Here is a 12,919-nt window from a genome sequence, read left to right on the forward strand (position 1 = left end):
ATGAATCTGCTATTTTTTTAGCTGTTTTCAGCTTCAGTAACTTCCTCTAGAGCTCCACTGGACACTATGTGGAAGAGCCTGATCAATGAGTTCTGTGACATGACCTCTACCATCACAGCATTCTGCCTGCTGGTACAGTGGGGAAGTCAATTTTATTACTTTTATACCCAAGTATTTGTTGGGTTTTCTCTGGATTTCCAGCAAGCATAAACGTTTCCTGCTCTGCATGTTGAGCAGGGTAAATGACACATAAGACATCCTAGTGGATAATGCAGGTGTTGTGAAGAAAGTGTTTTTCACCTCCCCATAGCCAGATATCCTGCAATGATAAATATTTCATTTGATGGACACGAACTATGTTTGGACCAAGTGAACTTTGTCAATTACTGATCTTTAACTACCGGTGTACCTTACACCCAAGAATATCAGGTAACAGTCAGGTCAAATCTTTTTGCTGTGAAGTGACTGGTAACAGTTTTGTCCACTACTGCACAGAATCTCATGTTTCGTGATAGAGATGTCTACTCTCATTAACCAAACTCTCATTAAATAAAAGACTACAGTAGAAGCATTTTGCTTGTACATGTTCTATATTCCACTCACAGTAAAGTTCCAATTTGCTGCTGCTTCTTATTGATCTTTTATTGCAATGAGGTGTCTTGATAATCCAATGACACTCTTTGTGCTTTGTATTTTCCCTGCAGATTCTGTTCAGAATTCTTACCATCTTAAGCATCACCTATAAGGAAGAGACTACAGCTATTATGGCAGTGAGTCAGTTCAGAGTGGATTTATTTTACCCACTTTAATTAAGGATAAGCAAAAGACTGACCTTCTAAACATTTTTTTATAGTTCCCTCTCCTTGTTCCCTGTATGTTTTGTAGGGTAACAAACATATAAAAGAGATGTGACCAAGAAATTCTCGTATCAGGGCAAGTAGAATTTAAGCTCTCTCAGTGAATACATTTTTTTGATGAAGAGAACCAACACATTTGTACGGACTATGCAAACACATTAAATAAAGAATTCATTAATGTAAATAACAAATTATGTGTGAGGACAACAGATATATTTTTATTACTTGCAAAATATGAATAGCAATTAAGAAGTAATAATATATTAAAAGCTTCCAAGATAGCTGAGTAGCTCACCTAGTCATGAAGCATGCTTGGATTAGTAAAATGCTCTAATTCAAGTATAATGGCAAATTTAGAAGAATCTGTTTGGACAACTTGATGCTCAAAACAGCCTAAGGATTGCTGCTAAACTCACATTTTTAACATGATAAAAAAAAGATCCTCTTTGTTTGAGGGTTTTGATTTTGTGTTTTATTACTCTGTTCAGGTACATGAGGGAAAATAAAATCAAGTTATGTTTTCATTATAGTTGCATTATAACTGTGTGTGTGTGTACACAAAGAAAAGTAACAGGAATGCAGGAACAGTCCAATGTAGCTCAGGCTTCACCTGACTTCCTACACTGCCACCATTTATCTATCAAGTTCAGTGTCTCTGAAGTTTCCCTTAAGGCTGAATGATTCCTAATTAGTCACAGTACTGGGATTCATTTTGACTGCCTCTAGTCTGTCCCACTGAAATGATATCTAACAAATACACTGGATTTCATTAAATAACCTGGGAAATTATATTATGTGCCTTCAACTTGTTATCCCCAAGAAGTTGTGAAGTCTTGTTCTTATGAAGTCTTGTATCTTATTCCAAGATAAGGTGGAAAGACAAAACTTGTCTGAAAACCTGAGAAACTGGCAGACAAAATTCAATCCTCATTTCAGGCAGTAAACACACAGGTAATTTAAACACATAGAATTTAGAAACTATTCAGCCTTCATGTTGCAATTCTACAGCATTAAAAGAGAGGAAAACAAGGGCTTGAATTTTTTGCTAGAATATCATGACTTACCCATATGAAAAACTTGCAAGAGGCTTTAAGGATCAGACTTGCAGGTGATTTTCCTTTAGTCAAAAGGATGAATTCTTAATTACACTATTTATGAGGAAAACATAAGGAATTATGTTATTTATGAGGAAAACTTACATTTTTCAAGGCTACCACACTGTCAGTATGACACAACTTCCTCCAAAAAGAAACCACTTTATTCACAAAAATTTTTGTAGAAAATAGCTCTTTTGACTTAAATGCGTAACACTAAGACTTCAGTGAACTAAAGTATGAAATGCAGTCCATTTATGTTAGATTCATAACATCAGCAATCTAGCAATGCTGCTTGAAAATGGAGAAGTGCTTGCTGAAAAGCTACTGGTTCTGATCATGGACTTGATCTTATTTTGGCCTGATTACAGCCCACACATGTAATTTGAGCAGTCAATTTCCTTAATATGAAGATAAACTTGTGCAAACATAAATGCAGATACAGATATAACATCATAGTTGTCTTTCTGGTTGTCCGAAAAAAATCTCAGCCTCTCTGAAATAATGGTTTCAAAACGAAAAAGCCCCTCAACAAACTCAACCCATTTTTATGTCAATGAACACTTCAGCTTTATAGCACCCTGAAGGCATAACTACATTCACCTCCTTTAAAGTATTCCACAGATAAACATTTTCCACTTTTTTTGTTTTCTTTAATCTGGTGCAAAAAGGAAATACAACTTTACAAGGTTAATTTGGGTCAATGAGGTGACTGAATACAAAATTTTAATTATCTTAGAGCTACAACAGTGATCCAAAACTTAGTTTACAGACACTATGCAGAGTCCAAAAGGGACTCTGCATAGTGTCTGTAAACGAAGATGAAATATCAGTCAACACACTTTTCCTTTTAGCACAGAATTCATGGGGAAGATTAGAGTCCAAATCTAGCATAAAAACAATGTTCAAAGGAGATAACATGCTATCCTTCATTGTGGGACTGAGAACCGTCCTTTTGAGCTACATTAATACTGGAATAAACATTTTCTTAAAGGCAAAAATCAGTCAATGCAATCATAAAACATACTTACCTGTGTCTTTTATTAAGGGCATGTGAAGCATACATCAAAATAGACAGGATGCAACTAGACAAAGTAAGTTCACAGGCTGCAAAAACCAACATTACTGAAAATAAAAAGAGAACAATTATGTATAAATTTGCCCTACACAAAAAAATTTAAGTGGTTTGTAACAAAATTCTGCTGTGACAGCCTATTGTCAATCGTTAGTGGAATATTTGTGTATCTGACAGTATAACAAAAATGACTGCTTTCTGCATGCCAGCATATAAATAGCAATGCTTAATGCCTGCAGAAAAGCTTCAGATCTTTTACTTAAGGTGTTGCAGAATACAAGCATTACTCAAGATTCTTTACCCTGACCTTAAGTTCCTGATTCCCTCTAGAAGTAGCACGACAGAAATGAGATTTAACATGTATCGCCCAAGGTTCTTCTCCCTCTCTGCCCGAGGAAAAGAAAAGCAGACAAAATTTTGTTATAAAAACCTTCTTGTTTAAAACACATCACCCAATACTTAGAATTCAGTATGTGCTACAACTGGATTTTTTTTTTTGGTGTTTACTCAGCCATTCCATTCAGGAAAATCTGAACCACAGGTCAACCAAAGCTGCTCTCTCAAGCTGCACAAGGCAAACAGACACTGATCGCACTTGAGGAAGATCCGAGTGACTGAATATTCACTGATCATCATGATGACTGCAGTTTGCTATTAATTAATTCCATATAATAAAGCATGGCAAGGAGTAACCTTCCAGTGTAAAAGCATGAAAACATCAGACTGGTTAACCAAACCACTATTTAATGATTTCACTAAAATCTTTTAAGAACAAAAGAATAATGCAACTTATTCTTCTCAGCTTTTTTGTGTGTTGTGGTATTTGAAGTTCGAGTGGCAGATCTCAAAGAGCTGAGAATACATAAACTGTTCCACTTTTCTTTTTTAAAAGTCTTCTACATGTGCATGGATGACAAGGAAGATGCAGTCCAAACTTTAAACCATACATCTCTTTAAAGCTTGAAGGAATTTTTGAGGCTGTTGAGATCTGGTTTATTTAGAGGTTCCAACGGTAAGATGGATGGTCTCTAGATTTTAATACTGTTACACTCACTTAGCAGCTGAGCTCAGTGAACTTAAGAGGACAGAGGAAACTTCAGTTGCAGACTGATGGGCCAGAAAAATATCTGTATAGTCAGGAAAGGTTAGCACATCCTATCACAATACACAGGTACAAAGAAATGTTTATACATAGGCACTTACTCATTTAATTCTAAAATAAAACAAACAAACCAAAAACCAACAAAAAATCTCCAATGAAACATAGGTCTCAAATTCACAATACTGAAGTTACTTATTTTTTGGGAACTGTCACTAAATCTTTTTAAAGAATGGGAGAAGGCTATGCCCAAAGTTTCAAGCTGAGCATAAAATTATACACAAAGACAAATTTTTTGTTGCAAATATTTACTCAAAAAGTAATAATTCACAGCAGTGCTTTTACAGCTGTTTAAAACAGTTAACATTCATTAAAAACAAAACTGTAACTCAAAAGCACATTCTGAATGTTTCAAATGAAGCAATGAAATCAAAAGAGCAAGCTACTGTTAATCATATGCATTCCTAAATCTAGCTAGCTAGAAGACAAAAATAACCCCCAAAACCAAAAAACAAACCAAAACCAGCAGCCATCTTTCTGTACATAACTTAGACTACAAAATGTCCTGCAACTGAACTATACAATTCTACTTTATATGCCCTTTTGTCCTATTTTTAAGTTAGCCAGTAGCAGCTGCAAAATGGCAGAACGCATGCCAGGTGCTGTTTCCAGTTTGGAGTTTTCCTTGTTTTTGCTTAAAACCATTTTTACATTAATCCATACTTTGGTGTGACTTTCCTATGGGTCTACAGCTAAGAATAATTAACCCAATGGTAAAAGCCTAACAGCTACAGTACTTTCAGCATTATGTTCTACTTAATGTTCGGTATTTCTGCACAGCCTGCACAGTGAAAACTCCACAAATATATATTTTTATTGTAATAATTTCACTTTCACTGAAAGTTTATTAAGGTAAGTTTACAGCCTGGCAGGATTACACCTGTACAGAGGTGCACAAATTCATATACTTCTGTGTACGTGCTTTTACAGACAGGAATGTGACACCAAGTCCAGAGGTTTACATTTACCTAAACTATCAGCAGACCGATAACCTTCATTACAAGTGTGCTCCATATAAGCATTAGAAGTCAATTCATACTCAATCCCCAGTTCCATGATATTCACACTAAAGAATTTAGAAAAATACTTTCTGGGCGAACAAATCACCTTATCCTAGGCGAGTTAACTATAAAAAAATTAGAATTTATACCTCTTTTCAAGTATCAATCTAATAATATATCACATCCAAGAGACAGGAAGATAGATTTTAAAATGTTACCATTTTGAAACTTAATGAATTCAGTCATACATACACATACATGCTACTTTCATATGCAAACTTCCCTTTGGTGTCTCTTTCTCTTCTCCTCCCTTTTAAAATTTTTAGTTTTTAGCATCCATGAGCACACTCATCAGGAATGGTCCATGGTGTTTTTACCATAGTTTAAAACCAACAATAAAATCAACAGTTTCAGCTTGCTTCATTTTCATCTGTCTTGTTTGCAGTCATTTCCATTCTGCTGGGATTGCTTTCTCTAGAAGTCTCATCTGTTTGCTCAGCCAGCTGTCCTGCTTTCTTTGATGAAGGTGCAACATTACCTTTTTGGAGAATTTCAGTAGCTTCATGTTCTAGTACTTCTGATGGAGTTAAAGGCTCCAAATGAATACTGCCTTGCTCACTGAGGTCTGAACTAACGGATTCGGGCTCATCCCTCTTTCTCAGGAACTGCTCAAAGCTGACATCCTCTCCCAAGGTCAGCTTCAAGTCCCGGACGCTCTTGGCTGCCAGTGCGGTCTCGTCCAAGGCGCGCGCCTCAGTCTGCTCAGTCGGGACAACGCCGTCGGAACTCCGGCACCTTCTCCCCTCGCCTGCATCGGGAACACGCTTTTGTTTCTCTTCTACTAACTGCCTGCTATGAGCTGAATCACAGGATGCTCTTTTCTCATGCAGAGAGTTCTTTGAGCTGTTGCCAGGGAATTCCAGACTAGGAATATTTTCTGTATTTGACAGTGATGAGTCTTCACTCTTTTCAATAGATGCAACTTTTTCAGTTTGATTTCTACAGCATTCTTTTGTTTCTTCTGAAGAGTCATGCTCTTGTTTGCTGAAAAAAAAAAAGGAAACAAATTATTTTTAGATATGATTTTTATAATTTTATGTTATAAATGAAATAAAGCAATGACTGGCTATACTCTGCAAAGTGACACTCAGAATATTAAAGATTTCCTCTTTGGGATTTGTCATGAGGCCTCATAGCAAGAAAGGCAGAATTTAATTAACAGTTGTATATTTCTTACCTATTTACAAACTCAGCTTTGCATTTAGCAGTCAATTAATACTCTAGTTCTCGCATTTCAGCTCCAGAAAGGAAGGTTGCCTTTGTGTGACACATGGAATTTCCCAAAGTAACACCTGTAGTTCTTCTACCTGCGCAGCCTCTTTGACACAGATGCAGATAAAATTGCTTTATACCACCGACTGTGCAATACTCATGAGCCTAAAGCTAACAGCTGGAAATCTAAATTAACAAATGCAAAATTTATTTGAGCAATCGCAATCTAGATTCACTGAAAAAGTGAATCTGTGAAGCAGCATTTTCAGTTACCTTTCAGAGTAAAACTGTGTGTTTATAAAGAGGGAATACAAAAAGAGAAGTTCAAGTTTTCCTGTAAAGATCATATTTGGTAAAAGTTTAATACAATTTTAATCAATCCTAAGTTTTTCAGAATGATAAGCAGATTGCATTACCTAAAATGATGATGGTGACAGAGAAAAGAAAGTGTGGGGAAGAGGAAAAGAAAAGCTGGAAGAACAACAATTTGTCTGATTTCAGATAGAAATTCTACATAGAAAATGAAATTAGGAGCAAATTCTTCCAAAAGAACTTTTAAAATTCAAATAGAAAGTAACAATCGGAACAGTAACACGCAGGAAAAAAAAGCTGTGAGAAACACAATATCACCAAATATCTCATTAATCAAAATATGTTTTTATTTTAATTCTTCAAGTGTTTTTAAAAAGTGGTTTTAAACAATTTTTGGCTAAAGAGATTCAAAATCTGTAAGCAACATGCAGTTCAGAACTCTTAAAATGAAGAACCAGTTCCTTGCTACTATGTTTTTCTCATGCATTTTTAAGCTGAAAACCTACATATGTTCTACTCATCCTCTGAACTTAGTTTAAAGGAATTTGAAACAATTCCAGTGATTCACTTACAGGCTGAGTTCTAGAGAAAATGGTTATTCTAGATAAGGATCTACAAGCATTCCAAAATCTGTTTTCAAGTTTTACTTCTATTTAAATAAATGTATCCAAGAATATTCAACTTCCTACTTCTACTCTAGGACAGAGGATTAATTTGAGCAGGAATAAGAGACTGTTGGGATACCCTTCAGTGGTGAAATTTTGGTGGTCACAGGGCTAGTCATAGGAATCTTTTCATCCTGTTACACTGACTTTCCATTTATTATAAAGAATGAACTCAAGAGATAGGCCAACCTCTTTACCAAGTTACAATCTGTATTTGCTACTTTTGTCAAACAGAAATGTTAGGGTTTGGGGTTTTTTCTCATTTAGTGGAGTAGCTAAAGAGTAGATGACCTTCTCGAATACACAGTTTATCTATCCAAGTTCTTCTCTCTCAAACATCTAGAAAGAAAAGGGCAAAAAAGGTAATAGTGGAGGAAAAACTCAAGACTAAGTTCCAGTACCAAAGCCAACACTCAGAAGCACCCATCAGCTGCAGCTAACATAACTGGTTTGTTGTAACTGTTCCTGATTTCACATCTATTCCAGCGAAAAACTTCAGTTACACAGAGCCACAGAAACACTAGTTCAATATTTACGATTTTTTTCATGTGAAAATCTAATCACTTCTTCATGAAACAGTGCATACACACATGACTTTACTGCTATTTCTCAACAAGCAGCTTCAGGGCAAGATGTAGTTGCAGAGCTAATAGGCACAGTATTGTGCTGTACGTGGTAAGTTTTGAACACGGATATGCAAAAACCAAAATAAAATAGGTTTTAAATAAAGGGATGACTAATAACTAATTATCCCACAAAGAGCAGTGTTTCCACACTGAAAAACCCTGATGGAGTACATACATATATATATATACACACACAGAGACAAGATTCATGTCAAGAAACTCCTCAAAGGACAAATATGCCCTTAACATATAGAACAAATTGATCATAATCTTCCTCACCTTCTAGTCACCAAAATCCCAGCTTCATCCACCCAGCCCCTTTTTCTTGCTCATTTTTGGCAAAACATAGAAAGGGAGGAACAAGTAGTAAGGGAAGAAATGAAATATATATACACATATTGTTGTGCAACAACCACATCACAAAAAGAACTATCCACAAACAACAGTGATCTTCAGATTGCTAAGCATAACAACAACTCCCTTTAGGTACAACAGTTGCCCAAAGAAATCATTTGCCTCTGCAATCAACTGCAGATGAACCAGCAGACCCCAGCAAAAGTGATAATCCAAAATATCACACTAAAAGAAAAATCATACAATATTTCAAGAATTCATTCTGTCAGTGGCAGAAAAAGAAAAGCCTTCTATCTAGTATTAGCAACTATAAGTCCTCTTAAGTTCTCTATGTGCAAGTAGGACTGGGTACAGTGTACGAAAACTAAAAATTCCATCATCAAATCCACAGGAGAATGCAAAAATACCAACAGCTGTATTATACAGAAAAGAGGATGTCAGTGAACAGCTGGAATGCAAAATCTGACTTCTGTTTAATGAAACCAACGAGTTCAGGTTCATGACCTGACCACCAAGTATGGGACATATGAATGACCAGGCTGCCACAGAGTCTACCTGAAACCAGGGCTTACAGTAAGACCACTTCAAGGGAGCAGCACAAGGCACAGCTGTGAATGTGAATAATGAGTCTAACAAGCACAAACACCCCACCTCAGGATACAGAAGCTTAAAAATTAAATAAATTTCGTTTTCTTTGTTCTCATTGTACAGAAAATGTCAAGATTTTGGTGCCAAGTGAGGCAGAGGAAAGCAAGGCTCTTATCACTTGATGTTCCAAAATCCTGCTAGCTCAAACTATTTTGCTGCATTATTTAGAGTATTTTATTATTTTATATTGGTTATTTCATATTCGGATTTTAATATTAATTCAGGGAAAATTTTTACAGCAAGACAGAGTTCAGTTCTACTCTCAGACTGACATAATTTAAGTGTAGACCTGTAATTATTAAGTTACCTGACAATTTCACATATTTGCTCTGCTAAGAATTAGAGCATGTTTTCCATAAATGACACAGGTTTTTGAAGACCAAAAGAAATAGACAAGAATTAACATTTTATACTATATTTTAAATTTGTTTCCCAATGGCCCCAGTTATACTGTTAACTCACAGACAATACAATAGAAGTTTTTCTTTAAACCATCTAGTCAATTTATTTAAAATCCTATAAATTTTGACTAATTTGCCATTTAAGCTTTACCAACAATGTGTTTTGACACTTGGAACCTAAATTCCCGATGTCTTATTGAGAAAATCCCTTACAACTGCCATTGAAAATTTTTTATAATAGGAAATGTTATGAAAATACTAATCAAACCATTTTTTGCCCTTTACCTGATAAATAACACAGCATGTGTTATTTTAGGTACCGGATTTCAAGATGCAGCTGATCATTGTATTTACCTTTCAAAAGTTGCTGTTTCTGTTTTTCCTTCAGATAAACTAGGTCTTGAAATTTTCTGTAATAATTAATGATATTTCTTTTATTTTACATTCATGAGTAGCTGATGACAATATAAAGTTGTAGAAATATTTTCACAGATATTCCTATGAATCTGTTATGTAGCAGAGACTGAGCAAAGACGTCAGTAAAAATGTTTTCAAATAGTCTTCCAAATTAAAAAAAAACCAACCAAACAAAAAAAAAAAAAAAAACACAAAAAAAAAACACACGAAAGAAACCCCCACAGAAACAAAGAAAACTAGAAGGCGGCTATTATAGCCTTGCCCATAAACACATCATCTCAATTATGCCTTAGCAAATAGTGTGAAAACTAAATCTGGACAGTTTCATAATCAGACAAAAAAAAAATTACTGAACTAGACTTGAGTTTTGATAGCACAAAAAGGCAAAAAAAAGAGAAGGAAAGGCAAGTTGAATTTAACAATTTTTTAAGCCCTTTAAGTGTTTGAGCCCTACAAATGCTATTACATTACATGTAAACATATTGTAGATTCAAGAGAATGCTAGTCACAAAAGAAACTTTTGGGTATCTATTCAAATTTACCCAATGAAATAAACTTTTTATCTCTAAATAATAAGAACAAATCCATTTTTCTTTCCATTTTTAGAAGAGTAGAAAACATGTGAATGACAATTGCCATTTAGAAACAACTAACTAGTCTTCTAAAAGCATCTTATACACTACAGGGCATCTTACATATTCTTATTTAGGAAACACCAAGTGCCTATGTGACAAAATAAACTAAGACTTTTTCTTCTGTCTCGATACAACTATAAATTACTTGTGGTTCAAAAATAAGAGAGGTAGCTGTATATAAATATGGACACCTAAAAATATTACTTGTATCACCTCACACTTAAAACTAATCAACAATGCTACATACTTTTGGCATAGCAATTTCCCCCCCACAGAACTGGTATATTTTGTTTCAATGAGGGCACATTACAGAGCAAACATTTGAAAATTCTATGGCAAAGTTAAGCTTCTTTTATATTTTAAAATACTCTTTGCAATATGGCTGTTGTACTTTGTTCTATTTCCTTCACACAAAACCCAAACACACACGAGCCACGCTAAGAAATTATTTCCAACACAGAATTGTTGCACTCTACCTTCTCCTCTCCTCTGCCCTGGCTGACCTCTGAGAGCAACCAGGAGAGAAAGCTTTCTTGAATTACCTCTTGGGATTTTAAATGCTATATTTTCAAACTACCTGATTCACCCATTTGCATTTTTGGTTCTTCAGCACCCTCCTGCTGTGTGTTTCAATAAGCAGCCAAAATGTCAAGCATGTGGCTCCAGCAAAGTAACAACATTCCATGGCACCTTGGAAAAAACAACTAGAGGTTCCACACAACCCAGACAACAGCTCGCTGTCCTGAAAGGTCTTGGTTCAGGTGCTCTGTAAACTCAGTCAATTAACATCAAAGTAGCTTTTGCTGTTCTGTGTTCTGTCTCTTTTCTAAATGTAAGGACTACAGTGTGGGGTTTAGGTTTTGGTATGTTCTTATTTGGATTTAGATAGAAGATACTGTTGGTTTTTTGTGGGTTTTTTGTTTTGGGTTTTTTTTTGGGGGGGGGTTATTTTTTTGGTTGTTTGGTTTTTTTTTTACTTTTTAGATGAAAGTCAGTATTATGGAACACAATTCTGTTGAGAAAAAAAGCAAATTTGACATTTTCTATAATGCTGAAAAGCAATATGGGATAAAAAAGAAAAACTGAGAGCAAACACACCTGAAATGATGATGGAATCTATGGAAAAGGCCTGACTGTAACAGAATTTTTCTTAACACTTCTGAATGAAAATGAATGGTCTTCTTATTTCTACAAAACCATTGCTTCTGTTAAAGAAACTCATTGAACCCTTTGTATTTTGGAAAGCTGGCAAGCAGTGTTACAAAACAAATCTTTCCTAGGTCTGAGGATTTCTCCCACTCTCTTACCATCCGGGATTTCTGTAACGAGACTGCCCCTTTCTAAAGGGCAACAAAAAGAACTTCTTAAAAAAAATCCGTAAAATCAGAATCCAAAGGTGATATTTCTAAAACAAAAACATTAAGAATATGTACCGTGAGATCACTTAGATCCTGGCAGGCCTCCCACAATTACAGAATTTTGAAGTGCTTCATTTGGTGTACAGAAATTATAAGATAAAATTGTTTTATGTAAGTTCTTCCAGTTCTCTTGCCTCAGGAAAACCAAGAACCAACATCTTAAGATACTTAAGATGACCATTACTTTTATTTTAATTCTACTCGAGGAATGAGAAAGGCCTTTTAAACCATCACTGAAGTATTTTAAGTTCTGAAATGCTAAATTAAAAGTGCATAAAGCCACCTGTCAAACACACACCACAATATAAGCTCAGTTTTCTTTCATTTTTCTCCCACAACCCAAATACCCAGAACAGAGCTGTAGTGTACTTTAGGACAACTGTAAAACACTGCAGCTGACCTCCAACTACTATCTGGAGAGGATGCTTCCTGCAAAATACATTTACAGGCACAGTCCATACATTAGATGACCTATAAATTATTTAAATTTATTGACTTTGAAAACCACATTAATTAAACAGCTTATCACAACATCACCAAAATTGATTTTCTGTGTTTCTGTACGAAAATGTTATCGCAGAGATAGCAAGAAGTATCTCCTACAAACTTGTTAAGTCATCAGTTCTAACAAAATCTAACCTTTCAAAGGTTTCTTACAAAAAAAAGAAAAACCAACCCCCCCTCAAAAGTGCTTATGCCTATATCTTCTTTGTTGATGCTGCATTAAAGGCAAATTTAATCTGCTGAAGTATGGTGCTGCCTCTATTATATTTAGATAATGTTATTAATCATAAAATAAATTATTCACAACCTCAGCAAATCTTAATGGTTGTCTACAGAGTACAAAATACTTGACATAAAAAACAGCTTTCCCACTTAACTTTTCTGAAAACTGTATACTAATATTAGACTGATTAACCACATGTATTTTCCTAAATCCAAAAAAGCAGTCTAAACCCAGTTCTTTTAAAGAATTTAAGCACAC

The 12,919-nt window shown here is 35.1% G+C and overlaps 1 protein-coding gene across 5 annotated transcripts in view; it reads right to left on the reverse strand.

Annotated features, from left to right (window-relative positions):
• Positions 1–4,861: 4,861 nt before the first annotated feature.
• Positions 4,862–12,919, reverse strand: part of ZNF280D (zinc finger protein 280D) — a 45,800-nt gene continuing 37,742 nt past the window's right edge. For 3 of the 5 annotated variants that reach the window (XM_066328502.1, XM_066328503.1, XM_066328499.1), the window contains one exon: positions 4,862–6,230. In XM_066328502.1, coding sequence (XP_066184599.1) covers positions 5,597–6,230 — 634 coding nt within the window. In that variant the 3' untranslated portion in view covers positions 4,862–5,596. The remainder of the gene's footprint in view (positions 6,231–12,919) is intronic. The other 2 variants (XM_066328504.1, XR_010744638.1) reach the window with 2 other exon arrangements.

This window comes from Sylvia atricapilla, chromosome 13, assembly GCF_009819655.1.
Source record: "Sylvia atricapilla isolate bSylAtr1 chromosome 13, bSylAtr1.pri, whole genome shotgun sequence".
Lineage (NCBI taxonomy): Eukaryota > Metazoa > Chordata > Aves > Passeriformes > Sylviidae > Sylvia > Sylvia atricapilla.